The 13,534-nt window shown below is 31.5% G+C and overlaps 1 protein-coding gene across 1 annotated transcript; it reads right to left on the reverse strand.

Annotated features, from left to right (window-relative positions):
- Positions 1–9,395: 9,395 nt before the first annotated feature.
- LOC108808777 (dehydration-responsive element-binding protein 2E) lies at positions 9,396–10,507 on the reverse strand. The gene has a single exon (XM_056988664.1). The coding sequence runs from the start codon at positions 10,249–10,251 to the stop codon at positions 9,520–9,522; it is 732 nt and encodes a 243-aa protein (XP_056844644.1). The 5' UTR covers positions 10,252–10,507; the 3' UTR covers positions 9,396–9,519.
- Between the last annotated feature and the right edge of the window lie 3,027 nt (positions 10,508–13,534).

Consider the following 13,534-nt stretch of genomic DNA (forward strand, 5'->3'; position numbering starts at 1 on the left):
TTTGGTTTGTTTATTTCAGATTTAATAAATTTCTTGAAATTCAAGTATACCGAGATTTTATTTAGTACTGGCTAGGTCTTCTTTAATGGTATTGCAGCTCTCCAGAACTTAAAGAAAAGTTTCGTCTTCGTAAGAAAGAATTAATGGCTTCTCGCAAGATGGACAAGTCTAAAACCAAAGACGGCTAATATTTTCTATTCAAAAAACTTCATCAATTAGACTAATGAACTGTCTTAGCTGATGGTTTTCTTATGCTATCTTAGCTGCACTGTTATGTTTCAATCAGATTATGAACTTTCTTTTATAATCCTACGAAGTATATAGTATAGTTTTCTTTTGGTGGTTTGAGAAATAGTTAACATGAATCAAATACTACGGAACTCTGTTTTGATGATATCTTGTCTACAAAGTATGTTGGCTGATGCGAGAAATAAAAATCTGAGTCTTAGATAAGGTTGAAGTGTTGTACAAAACTTGGTTCTTCCATGCAGCGAAGCCAGCAATTATAAAGTTGAGTTCTGTAGTCAAATTAAATAGTATGCTGATGCATGGTTGATACTCCTTTTCTTCGGAAACGATTAAAAACGTAAGAAACTCGTGTATAATGTTAATCAAATTTCAAAACTTGACAATAACCAAAACTACAATGGTTCTTCTTTTTGTTGTTGTGAAGCAGCGGTAACTAATTATCATCTTTCTCGCCTTGCCAAACCCACAGCCCGCAGGCCTAAAGATCCTCTGTCACTAGTAGTTTCTGATACCCCATTAAATATTGAAAATTTTGAAAAGGTTATTGGAAACAAACTAAGAAAGCCTAAAGAAAAAACTTTAAAAATATTGGAAACTAATTCAGTCCGTCTTTATTTAACTTATTGGACACTCCATATGCTCCTAAGGATCTATACTTATTGATTTATATAGCTGGATATTCTCTCTTGTATTTTTGATGTTCAGTAATATTATATCATGTACGTTCAATGAGTACTTTTCGTGAGCATGATGCATATGCTCGGTAATGCCAATGTGAGATTGTCATGCTGGTATTATTTGGTCAACATTCTTATACAAGATAGCAAGTAAAAAGATATGCATCTATGCAGGGCTGAAGAATGGGGAGGGAAATTTAACCAAAACTGCTATGGAGTAACTAGTTTAATACTCCCTCCGTTTCATATTAAGTGTCGTTGTAGAGATTTTTTTTCGTTGCAAAATAAGTGTCGTTTTCGAATTTCAATGCAGAATTTATTAATTTTATTCTGTATTTTATTTTTCTATTGGTCGAGAAACATGGGTAATGATGTTTTTGTATGGAAAATATGCAAAATTTAATGATTTCTTAATTCGTGTGCACAACTCTAAAATGACACTTATTCAGAAACAGAGGGAGTAGATAAAGAGAGATATAATGAAAAAGAGTCGGATCCGATTCTTTTTACAAGAAATGAGAGAATCTTTGCCAAATATATTTGCTTTTAATGATTTTTTAACTTTTTACCATTACTTCACTGCTAAAACATTTGTTATTGACCATAACTATATCCTTTAACTTGATGGTAGAGATTAACTAGCCTCGGGCAAGATGTTAATCCATCAGTTTTAGATCAATTCCAGTGGAACTCTAAGTTGAAGTTTCGTCAAAGCTATGGCATCATGGTTTTGCTGTCGAGAACCTTAATTGATTTTATGTCTCATTATTTAGCATAATTTTTTTTTTTCATTTGGAGTTGAGTCACACCTGTTGTAAAAAAAAAAAAATATGCATAAATACTATAACATTCTTCGAGTTGTTATTGTTTGGAGCACTGTCTAAAATCTTAAGAAAAAAATTCGAAATCGTACTAGTCATTGATATTGTCTTCTTGTCTGTATATATTAAGCCCATTCAACATTACCGCTAGTCCGCTATATAAGTCTTATTGATTCAAAAAGTCGTACTGATTCAACAGCTATATATATTTGATGCTGGTTCGCTGCCAATTATATCACCAGTTAAATTATTGATAATTCGAATATGGTTATCGTTCATACCGTAAAGCAAAATGTGCATGAAAAGCTGTGTATATTAAATTCTGTGTCACGAAGTTGAAGGTGGAGTAACTGCGAAGTTGGCAGGAGAGAATCATAAAGCCGCCCTGAAGTGACGCTCCAATAATTGTTTCGATTTCTTCCCATAATTTCCTCCATTATTTCTCAAATCTCGACCTTTTTGGATTATTCGAAGAAACTCGTTCTTCGTCTTTCTTTCTTTCTGACGTATATAAAGTAGTGATAGACTCCCATTGATTGAAGAATGTGTGGATGATGACCACTTTAACGAAAAGCTGATCAAATGAAGTTAAATATGTCAGAGTGAATGTCTTTGCAAATTTTCAGCCAGTTGTACTTTTGAATGTTTGTTGTTTCCTTATATATGGAGGCTTCCCCCACTGTCATGATTCTATGAATCTTGCTTCGGTTTTTGCTTTTGAACAAACATCTTGCTTCGTTTAAGATTTTAAAATTTCCATAGAAAACAAACACTTGATGACAATACAAGTTGATATTTCAAATTTTGGGTATCTTAAGTTCTTGATTGTAAACAATCCTAAAGATATATTCCATCTGTTTCAAATTATAAGTAGATTAAGAAAAAATTGTTTGTTTCAGAGCATCCGCATCGGCGATGCGATCACGAAGTCGTGGGGGGGGGGAGTTTTTTATTATTATTATTTTAACTTTTTCTGTTTGTTTTTTCTTAAAAAAAAGGATCAATCGCGGATCATCACATGTCGTGGGCCCGCGCAACAGTTGATGCACCGGTTCACGCGGAAGAAGCGGGACGAGTCGAGGTCTTGGCTTTTGATTATTTTAACATTTTTTTTTTGAAAACGCGTGATCCCCTTTGTTGAACTTCCAATGCGGATGCTCTAATATAAGTAGTTTTTATTATTCTATGCAACTTTTATTTTTATTGGATATAGTGTGATCAATCAAATAATATATATTTATTTATGATTGATTTAGTTATACCTAATTTATATATCAAATAGTATCTTTAAAATAAATAGTATACTTTTTAATCTCTGTGAATTCAACTAAAATATCTACATAAAAGAAACATAGGGAGTAATAAGTTTACATAGTGTTTTTGTAGAATATGATTGTGGATCAATACGCGTAAAACTGTTGAAAACAATATTTTCCAGCATAATTAACCCTTTTGTTAAGTATTCAAAATCACACCATCTATATGAGTCTGTTCTTTTGATGACAAAAAAAAAATACACCGTAACCAATTAGTTTTTAATGATTCTAAAATCCATAGGTAATGTTTTCCAAGACTATTGATAAGTTTGATTTAGAGAAATAGCTTAATATGTCAGTAAAATATTTTTTGTTCAAAAAATAAGACACAAAGCTTTTTTAATAGCATTAATTAAAAATCAGAAAATAAATTTTTATCTGATGATACTAAATTTGGTTTTGTGTTTAGTGACTAAAGGGTTTAGGGTTAAGCAAAGTATCATTCCAACCATCAGCTATTCTTTCTTCTTCATTTATTTATGTGGTTCCCAAGATCTTTAAGCATTAACTAGATTTTGATCCGCGCTTTTGAAGCGCGGGATATTTTAACATGAAAAATTTCACTAATAATTTAACAAATATTTTGGTAATTTTTAAAGAGTGTATTTAAAATATTTTTGCATTTAAATCAGTATTTTTAAATTCAACCCTATTGTGATTATGCCGGTTAATCCGGAGATCTGACAATTCAATTTATGTTTTAAAAATATTCATATTAAAAAATCACTAAAATCCGAGACTAACCGATTGAACTGATGGATGACCGATATGTAATCTAATTGGATTTAAATTGTAATAGTTTCATAATTTGTAATCTTATAATCGAAATTTTAAAGTTCACTATTTTGCAATTTATGAAATTGCGACGTTTCTACAAAATTTTAAAGAGAAAACGATAGATATTAAATAATTAAGATTAATTATTGTATTATTTGGAAACATTGATAGTAGTATAAAGAAATAAGTATATTGTTTGGAAACGTAGATAGTAGTATAAAGAAATAAGTATATTGTTTGGAAATATGGATAGTAGTATAAATAAAAAAACATTAGTGATTTAATGTATGTTTAACTATAAAGTATAAAAGTGTATTTAATTTAAAAACTTACAAAATAAATGTTAGGTCCAACAGAATGTTTCTGTTTTAATAAGATAGATATACGCGGCTATTTGATTGAGAGTTGTTATCTACGATAAAGACCTAACGAAAAGCTTAGCCAAATAAAATTGAATTATGTCAAATTGAATATTTGTAAACTCTCAGCCAATAAAAGATTCTATACATATATCTATTTATTACTCTTGTGTATCTTTTTATATTTTTGTCTTCTTATATTTGAAAGTTCCCCAGCTACTTAGAACACATGGACGTTGCTCCAGAAAGGGACGCCCTCACCTGATCCTATAAATATTCAAGTTAATTTTGGACGAATTTCTGAATCGTTTGGTTAATACTTATGAGCCTTATACTGTTTGGAATCCTGCCGACTACGTATTTATTTGACTTACGACCGTAGTCTACAAAAAAAGAAAATTTCTGACTCATAAAAAAAGGATAATAGGTTTCTGATTTTTTAAAGACTTTATTTAATTTCCATTATATATCCAAATCTTTGGGTTCTGGAAATTTTCATTAAATTATTGCAATGCTAATATATATAACCTTGATATCTAATCATATACTTAAAGCCCGGGATAGTATGATATCATAGTGGTATTAGAATATATATACATCCAAAATTGATTTGTCAAAAAAAATATTTATAATATATGGTAAAAATTTATAAGTTAATATTCGATAAATTAATACATCAAACATTGATAATTTTTTTCGATCTCAAGTTGGACAAATTTAAAATATGTAAAATAATAAAATAATATATTTTTTTAGAAAATTTTATGTAAATATATGATTCCAACTAAATTATAAATTAAAAGTTTATATGTATATACATTTTATATAAGTATTAACCAACCTTTATATTGTTTGTTTTACATTCATAATATATTATCTATATATTATTTAACACTTAATATGTTTTGATAAAATTTAATAAAGTTATGTCTAAACCGCATTTAAACTCTAGGAGACATATTTTATAAATACCAAATAATATAATAAAACAAATATATGTGTCCAACTTCACAAATTAATTAATGTATATGCACTAAATCAAATATTTTTTTTGTTTTACAAAAAAAAATATATCATAAAATAGAAAAATCTAAAAATAAAATTTTGAGATTAATAATTCTATAAATTAGCAAAATACCAAAATCCCAATATTATTAATCTATAAATTTTTTACTGTATTTGAATATACCCCCTTCATTTCTGTGACTCAAAAGACCTGAGTAAAATTAATATAATGAAATCAAACAATGATACGGGATCCAATAAATCACATCTGGACTATATACTTCAAAAAGATAAAATTTTATATAAAAATTTTCAGAAGTATAAATTTCAGAAAAGGGAATAAATACTTAAAATAATTTCCGTAGAATATGCAAATGAATTCTTTCACGCTCAACGAAGAGAGGATGACGTGTGTTCCTTTGAACCCAAGTTCCTTAAACTAGTATCATCTGTCTATAAGTAACACTTTATCTCCTCCTTCACTCCCATCCTCTGAGCTTCACTTTCCTCTCAAGTATTTTTAATCATTTTAATTTTAGTAACAAAGAAAAAAAAGTAGAGAAGAATCTGTAAAGCTCAGGAGGGATAGCGCCATCACAATCACATTTCACGTCGATCTTTTTGGCGCTGTCCATCCTGAGTTTCATTGGCTCTTCTTACTGCAATGCAAAAGGCTTTACACAAATACATAAACAACTTCAAACCAATTTTGTTTAGTCTCACTTTAGCTCTCTCAACATCGCCACTGCATAGAAAAAAATGTTTCATATTTTCTTCCTTTTTATTTGGTCAAAGAAAATTAGTCTCTTTTTCCGGTGAAATCAGCCACCGACAGGTATGTATCAAGTGTATCTTGTTAATACAATCAGTGTTGTTATTACCGTTCTGGTAATACATGGGTAATTAATGTCGGGAAAAACTTTCTAAACCAATTATTTTGGAAAAAGGTGAAACCCCAATCAATCAGCTAAGAAAAATACTTACATTCACTATCCAAAAACATCAGTTGTTCAAAGAAAAAAACCCAATCAGTTGTTCAAAAAAAAAACTTACATTTACTAGCCACGTTTTCACTCCTTTCATTTTTTCTTCTTTTAGATTTCTTAGGAATTACTTACTTCATAGTGCTTCAGCCTGTGGCCGGGGCCAAGCTAAGTGGGGAACAGATATGCTCTGCTGCAAGAACCACGTGGTCCAACATGCATGTATGTTATATACACAATAAGGCTTTTACCTTATAGGTTTTATTTTCAACCTTTTCATTATATTTAATTCCTTGATGGTTCTTCGTCCACGTTTTCACTCCTTTCTTTACACATATACACTACATTTGTGTCTTCATTGAATTAAAATTAGATAATATTTAACAAAAAAAGGGAACACTGGTAATTGGAAATTTTAGTTACTAATTTGCATTCTGTTGCTTCTCGTCCAATTCGAGTTTCTCAGAACCTTTTTATATATTTTGTATTCATATATTTATGGTATTGTGTTCTAACCCCAAAAGAGTTGCTCTATATGAGTATATTGTACAAACTCGGGAAAGTGTACCCTAATGGACCTTATAGATATTTTAATAAACAAACAAAAATTGGACCTTATAGATAACAATTTGCCCACTAAAAGATACCACTCAGTATAAGCTCGTTATATAATATTTTGAATGTAACACTGATAACTTTAAAAGTAGAATATAAAATTTAGATGATACTGCAGATAACAAATACTATATGTCTAACCCACATTAAAAATGTATATATCAAAACCGGTAGCATTTTTCACGTTGCAAGAAAAAGGAAGAAGAAAAAACGAATCTATGAAATATTTCTACATAATTGATATTGCGTGGACTGGAGGTAGACGATATATATAATATTTAAAAGTTTAAAACTAACTAAAAGGGAGAAACATGCATGTAGCTGAATCATTTTCCTATTGACTTTCTTTTCTTTTTTCGGACAGCTATCATTTTCTTATAGACAAATAAAGAAAAAAATTGTATGCTTTTTTTTTCCCAAATTGATATATTAAAAGGGCCCAAAGCCCAATAATACAAGAGGAACACCAAACAACAAAGCTCGTCTGCCTATAAACCGAGCACGGCCCAAAAAAACAACCAAACCCATTAAAAGGCCTAAAGCCCGTCTCGAAGATCTATTAAGATCCCACCGACAGACCCCACGTGTTTCCATCTTCTGCGCTAGAAATCCACGTGTCACGCCGAAGGCAAACAACCCTCACCACTCTGCATCAACGGCAGCCATGGCCGGGAACTTTGTGTCGTCGGAGACGACGAATCTTAAAACCAAGACACGCCGGAATCTGTCCCACTATCTCTTAATCTTCATCTGGCTCTAAAAGCGGAGAGCTTCATCGGGTAAAACCCAAAATCTCATCCCCGTCAACAACAACCATCACTTCACCTTCTTCACCACCGTTTTCTTCCACAGAGAACTTCATTCGGAAATCGAGAACTCATCTTGAAGCAAAACCCCATCCATTAGATCGATACTAAAATGAGACAAACAAAAACCTAAACGAGCCGCCGTCAACTACATGGACTAGACGACGCGGGAGCTTGAGCCGAAAGCTTACCCTTGACGGAAGGATACAATGCCAGCGGTCAGAACCGAATGCCCACCGCGAAAGATGCAACGTCGGAAGCAAAAAGATACATATTTTATACAAATTCGGAAACGGAAAACAAAGAGTTGCAACAGCTTAGAGCCGGATCGACGGTGGCTGTGGAAGCTCACGCCGTCGGCCGGCAGCGATTTTCTCACCGGATTGTATGCTTATGTATAGAGCTTATATTAAAGGTATTTCTATCTTCACTCCACATTTTACTCCCTTTATAAGGTAAATGAAGTGATAAATAAAATACTGAATAAAAAATAAAAGCATCACTCCATTTATAGGAAAATGGAAATCAATTGTTTAAGAAATCAAACTAAATCATGGAGCCAGCTTTCAGATTTTAACATAATCATTAACGACTTCCTTCACTAAACCTAAAATGTGTAGAGTTCAAACTTACGAAAGCTCATGACCAACTAAACCAATTTAGAACCGGTTTTAAAACCACAGCTTAAAGTTCAAACTGGTCCGGTTTTTTTTTCGTTAACGACTGACATCTTCTGGTTAATGAGTAATGTCATAACAATGTTTTTGAAGTAAAGCCTTATGATATTACAAAAACAAGTTACAAAACAAAGGAAGGAGAAATAGATACCTGGCATATAATTAGCTCGTAAACTTACATTATTGATAAAGTTCGATTAGAGTGCATTATCATTTTATTTTTTTTGCGAAAATTTGGTGCATTGTCATTTGTTGCCAATATGGTCCAGTAATTATAATGTTAATATATAATATGATATTTGCCATATGGCATTAATGTTGCTGTATACTAACGTGCATAATCAGGTATTTGAAAAGTAAATAAAGTCAAAGGATAGGTCTTCTTCTGTGTTTTGCTGGGACCGCAAGTCTGCGAGGCTGCTCTGCCTGATGCTGCGCTGCGTCGCAACACTCTCTATATTATTATTTGATTTTTTATAACAAACTCTCCGCACATTTGCCCAATTTTCGATAAAAATGCTGGATTCAATTCCCTGCCTTACTCGTGTACTCTATGATTCTTTAGGCCTATTTAAATCCTTTTTTTTTGTCAACAGGCCTATTTAAATCCAGCTCTGCTAAATAGTAAAGACGTTGTTGATCTTTAAATATATACTCCACCACAAACAAGACCACATCAAATTTTTGCATTGATCATGGTGAAAAAAGTGTTTTTGAACCGATGAACCTCTCTTATCGTATCTTCTTTTTCTTTTTCCCTGTATTTTTCATTTCAATTTTTTTGAGTTTGTAGCTTTTGAGTTCAAATTCCAGGTCAAAATATAAATGTGAACTGCATCGACTCTCTGACAAGGTTAGTTAAAAGCCAAGGGTTAAAAGCTATATGAGCTACAAGGACGATAAAAACGGTTTACATGTCTAACAGTTTTATGTATAACTCTATCAAGATGTCCCTGACCCTGAGTTATAAGAGGATTTCAGATATGTCCAAAATCAAGATGCGCAAATATATGACTATATATTGATACAAATCCATATTTTTTAACTGAGGTGTATTAATGATATAACTAATACAAACGGATGTGAGATCATAATACGAAATAAGATCAATGAACGCAAAAAAATAGATTGATATAAAGATCCAACGTGGTTTACCAATTAGTTACGAGCGAAATTATTAGTTGAATGCTGAAAATATTTCAGACTACAGTTTAATGATGCATAAAAACCCTAGCTAAAACCTGAAGTACTCTAAATACGGATCGAATCCACCTCCATGGTGATAACTAGAATCATTGTACAACAGTCCGTTATCCAATTCATATCCATCATAGATGCAATCTTCCTCTGATTTCACTATCTCATTACCAGTCACACGGTCAAGATTCTCAATCTTGTCTTGACCAAGCTCAATACAGTCTTCATATAAATAATCCTCACCATCTTTCTTGTCGATCACGCTATTACCGGTTTCAGAGACATTGTAAGTATCCAACCAATAGCTTCTAGAACTATCTGCCTCATCGCTCTTCTTAATTTCCTCATCCTGACCGTTTCCTAAACCGTCCTGGAAATTTAACCGGGCATAGCGACCATACATGGCGCTAGCAGCTCTATCGTAAGCCAAGGCGGCTTCAGCTGCAGTATCGAACGTTCCAAGCCAAAGACGCTTCGACTTTACGCCTCGGTGGTTCACAGGTTCACGTATCTCAGCCACCCATTTCCCCCAAACCCTTTGTCGAACGCCTCTAAACCGGCAAACCGGGTTCTCCGGTCCGCCTTTCCCTCTCATGCAACCTTTCTTCGAACCTTTTGCTTGAACCTTACGGACTCTCGGCAACCCTTCCTCCTCCTTGACACCTCTACTTAACGTCGTATCAACTGGCTCAGTGACTCTCCTTCGTCTTCTGGAGGGTTCTATAGAAGCAGTGGCGATCTGGTTTGAACCGTTTTGTTCTCTTTCCATCGTTTACACACACAAACAGCAGAACAAATATGCGGAAAAGCTAAACGAGAGGAACCTATATAAAAGCAAGAACAGTAAACTAGAAATTCCTGTCCGAGGTATTAAGGTGTGAACAGTTCTCTGTCTCAGATATCGTCTGGTATCACGCGTGGCGCTGGTAGCAATGTACAGCTGCAGGACACGTGAGATATTTTCTTGTTTCTTTATGAGGTTTTTATTTTATTTTATTTGTTTGGGGGTCGATATTTCTTAACCAGGTTATAATTTGATTTCTTTGCGATTAAGACTTTGAATTATTCGTGTTCTTTCTGAAAAGGATAAACTATATATTATAAACTTTTGGGGAACAATTCACAATTGATAACTTCTTCCTTCTTTAGGGTTTTAGCTTACGGTGCAAGCTACCACTTTGTCAGCTTCCATTTATATCTGATAGACGTGTTTGCTTTTTGAAGGAAACTTTCTTCGCAAGCTCGTTATTTTCTGATATAATAAATTTAACTTTGGATATTATATGTTATTGATTTCTTTGCGATTAAGACTTTGAGTTTCATAATTTATTTAACTTTTGTGTGGTGGAAGATGTCAAATTGGTGGCTTGTACCCTAAGCCAAAACCCTAAATATCAACAAAGTTAAAAAATTTTGGTAGCCATTCACACTCCAAACTTAAACCTTCCTTTTAAAAGCTCAAGCTTGTGGCGGACATTTTCCCACTTATAAAAAATGTTGTTTTCTTCCCAAACTTATAAAACTTTATACAGAGATCATATATTACAAAGTGATGAAGTTAGTGACTATATAAGAAAAAACAATGCTGGCAGTCAAAATGACGTTTCTTTTTGTTCAGGTTCTCGTGATACAACTAACTCGAGGTTTGACATTAATTTGACTCGTCACATTTCTAGATGCGCGCCAAACTTTCAAACCCAAGTTTTTTTTTTGGCTTTGCAAAAACAATATGTGATAAGTAGTTTAATTGCTAATCCCATTGCAAAGTATGGTTGAGCCGAGACCGGAGATCACGAAACTCAGATGCTCAAGAGAGACTGCACTATCCCCAGAAGGCAGCAGCCAATTTCAGAACCCCCCCCCCCCCCCCCCCCCCGTTAGGCCAATTCTCTTTGAAGAGTGATTTGTTGACCTTCCCTCTTCCCTTCCTATCTACGTGTCACCCACAATAAGCGTCACTTTTTTCTTCGATTGCTTTTTTCCGATTTCTTGAGGAATCTGCTGTACACCAAAAGCCCAAATGAAAAACATAAAGACCCAATTTCAGGTAGATACCAACAAAAGGTGAGCATGCTCTTAGTCATATGTACAAATCTCGCAGTTTGATTAAGGATTCTTTAATGCATTTACTTTAGTAATATACTAGGATAAGACCCGCGCCTTGCGCGGAATGAAGTTGTTATTTTATTTTATTATGTTTTGGAGAATAAAAAAATAGTTCGGTTTCATTTAGATTGGGAGTGTTCAATCCGGATATATGGTTGGTTTCGGTTCCGTTCATTTTTTCTGTATTTCGGTTAGTAAAATATAACTACTATTCTAAATCCATATTTACTTCGGTTCGATTTGGCTTATATACCGTCGCTTTTCAGTTTATTCGGTTTTATACCAAAAAAATAATTATTTAGTTTGAGATTATATTATATATTATACGAATTTTAGAGTCATGTTGTCAAAAAGTTATTTATTAAAAAATATTATATATCTAAATAAAATAATAAAAAACAAAGAATTCTTCTATCAACTAATAAAATAATCAAATCTAGAATTAATATTAAAGCTCTAAATTTTGAAAATAAAAATAAAAAACAAAACAGAAGCATGAAATAAAAGCTTTTATATTCTTCCATATTTAGTGTTCATAAAATTAATATGTCTTCGATTGAACACAACTCTGTTTGTTAAAAGATAAAAAAAAGTTGTAAAGAAATTTCAACTAATTGTTGGTCAAATTTATAATCTTTAGTTTAATTTAGTTATTGTTAAAATAAAGCAAAAATATCGAAAAAGAAAGACTAAGAAAATAAGAAGACCCAGTTGCAGTAAATTGTTACTTAGTTATAATTCAAGTGATTCAAGTGATTTACAAATTATAGTTATGGTTCAACTCATATAACAAATAGATATTCATGCTTTGTTATAAATATATACCATAACAAAACCATATTATCTATTTATGTTCGGTTAGATACTCTTCGGTTTTAGCATATTGAACAGTCCTAATTTGGATATTAGTTGGTTTTGGATTGTTTTTTATCATATTTTAATATCCTATTGTAGAATTAGATTTTAAATTCATATTTTTTGGAAACTTACATGTGAATTTTATATTAAAAACAAAACATAAAATACATAGTTTGAACACATTTATGTAGAGTGTGAAAACATTTTTAGAGTGTGAATGTTCATTCTTAAATCGTTATGAGACTGCCACATTTCATTATAGTGTGAATAAATTTCTTAGAATGTTTCTCATTTAATATATATATATATATAGAAGATATGTTGGGCTGAACATTTGTAATTGTAATTGTGGACCGAAATCTATTTTGAATTTATGATGAGTCTAATCAATTTGGGCAATTAATTTTTTTATCACAATGTTTATATCTATAAAAACTGGAATAAGGTCAATAAGTCATTTTTATTACAAAAACATGTTCTACAATTTTTTTAATATTTAACTTTCACATCATTGAGAACCATTTTAATGATTTTAGAACAATCATCTTATTATTTTCAAAATTGTATTACTTTAACTTTAGTCTTCCACATAGTTTTGAAAGGTTTCAACTGGACGACTAAAATTGATGCAGCCAATTTTGTTGCTTTAAATCGTTAGTATATATATATTATTTAATTTGAGTAGTTATTAAATAAAAAATCATGTTAATACAATTTTATAATTATTTGTATCTTATTATAGCAAAAACAATTAAGCAATTGATCACAAAATTTTCAAAGTGAGATCTTCAAATTTCTAAAAATTTATAAACGTTTTGAAAAATTCAAACTATAACATATAAAAAAAAAATCTAATTTTTTTATTATATAGTTAATGTGATTTTTAATATCTTTTAATAATAAAAAAAACTAAGATACAAAAATTGCTATCAAATATTCATTATTCATAATAATTAATTTTTATATATACGTTAATTATATTAGGTAATTTCATAGCTTTTATTTAAGGAAAGTGCGATATTGTTTTTGTACATTATTTATCAATTCGATAGTTAGTTTAATAAAAAGTGTAATATAAGTTAAGATTG

This window comes from Raphanus sativus, chromosome 6 (genome assembly GCF_000801105.2).
Source record: "Raphanus sativus cultivar WK10039 chromosome 6, ASM80110v3, whole genome shotgun sequence".
NCBI lineage: Eukaryota > Viridiplantae > Streptophyta > Magnoliopsida > Brassicales > Brassicaceae > Raphanus > Raphanus sativus.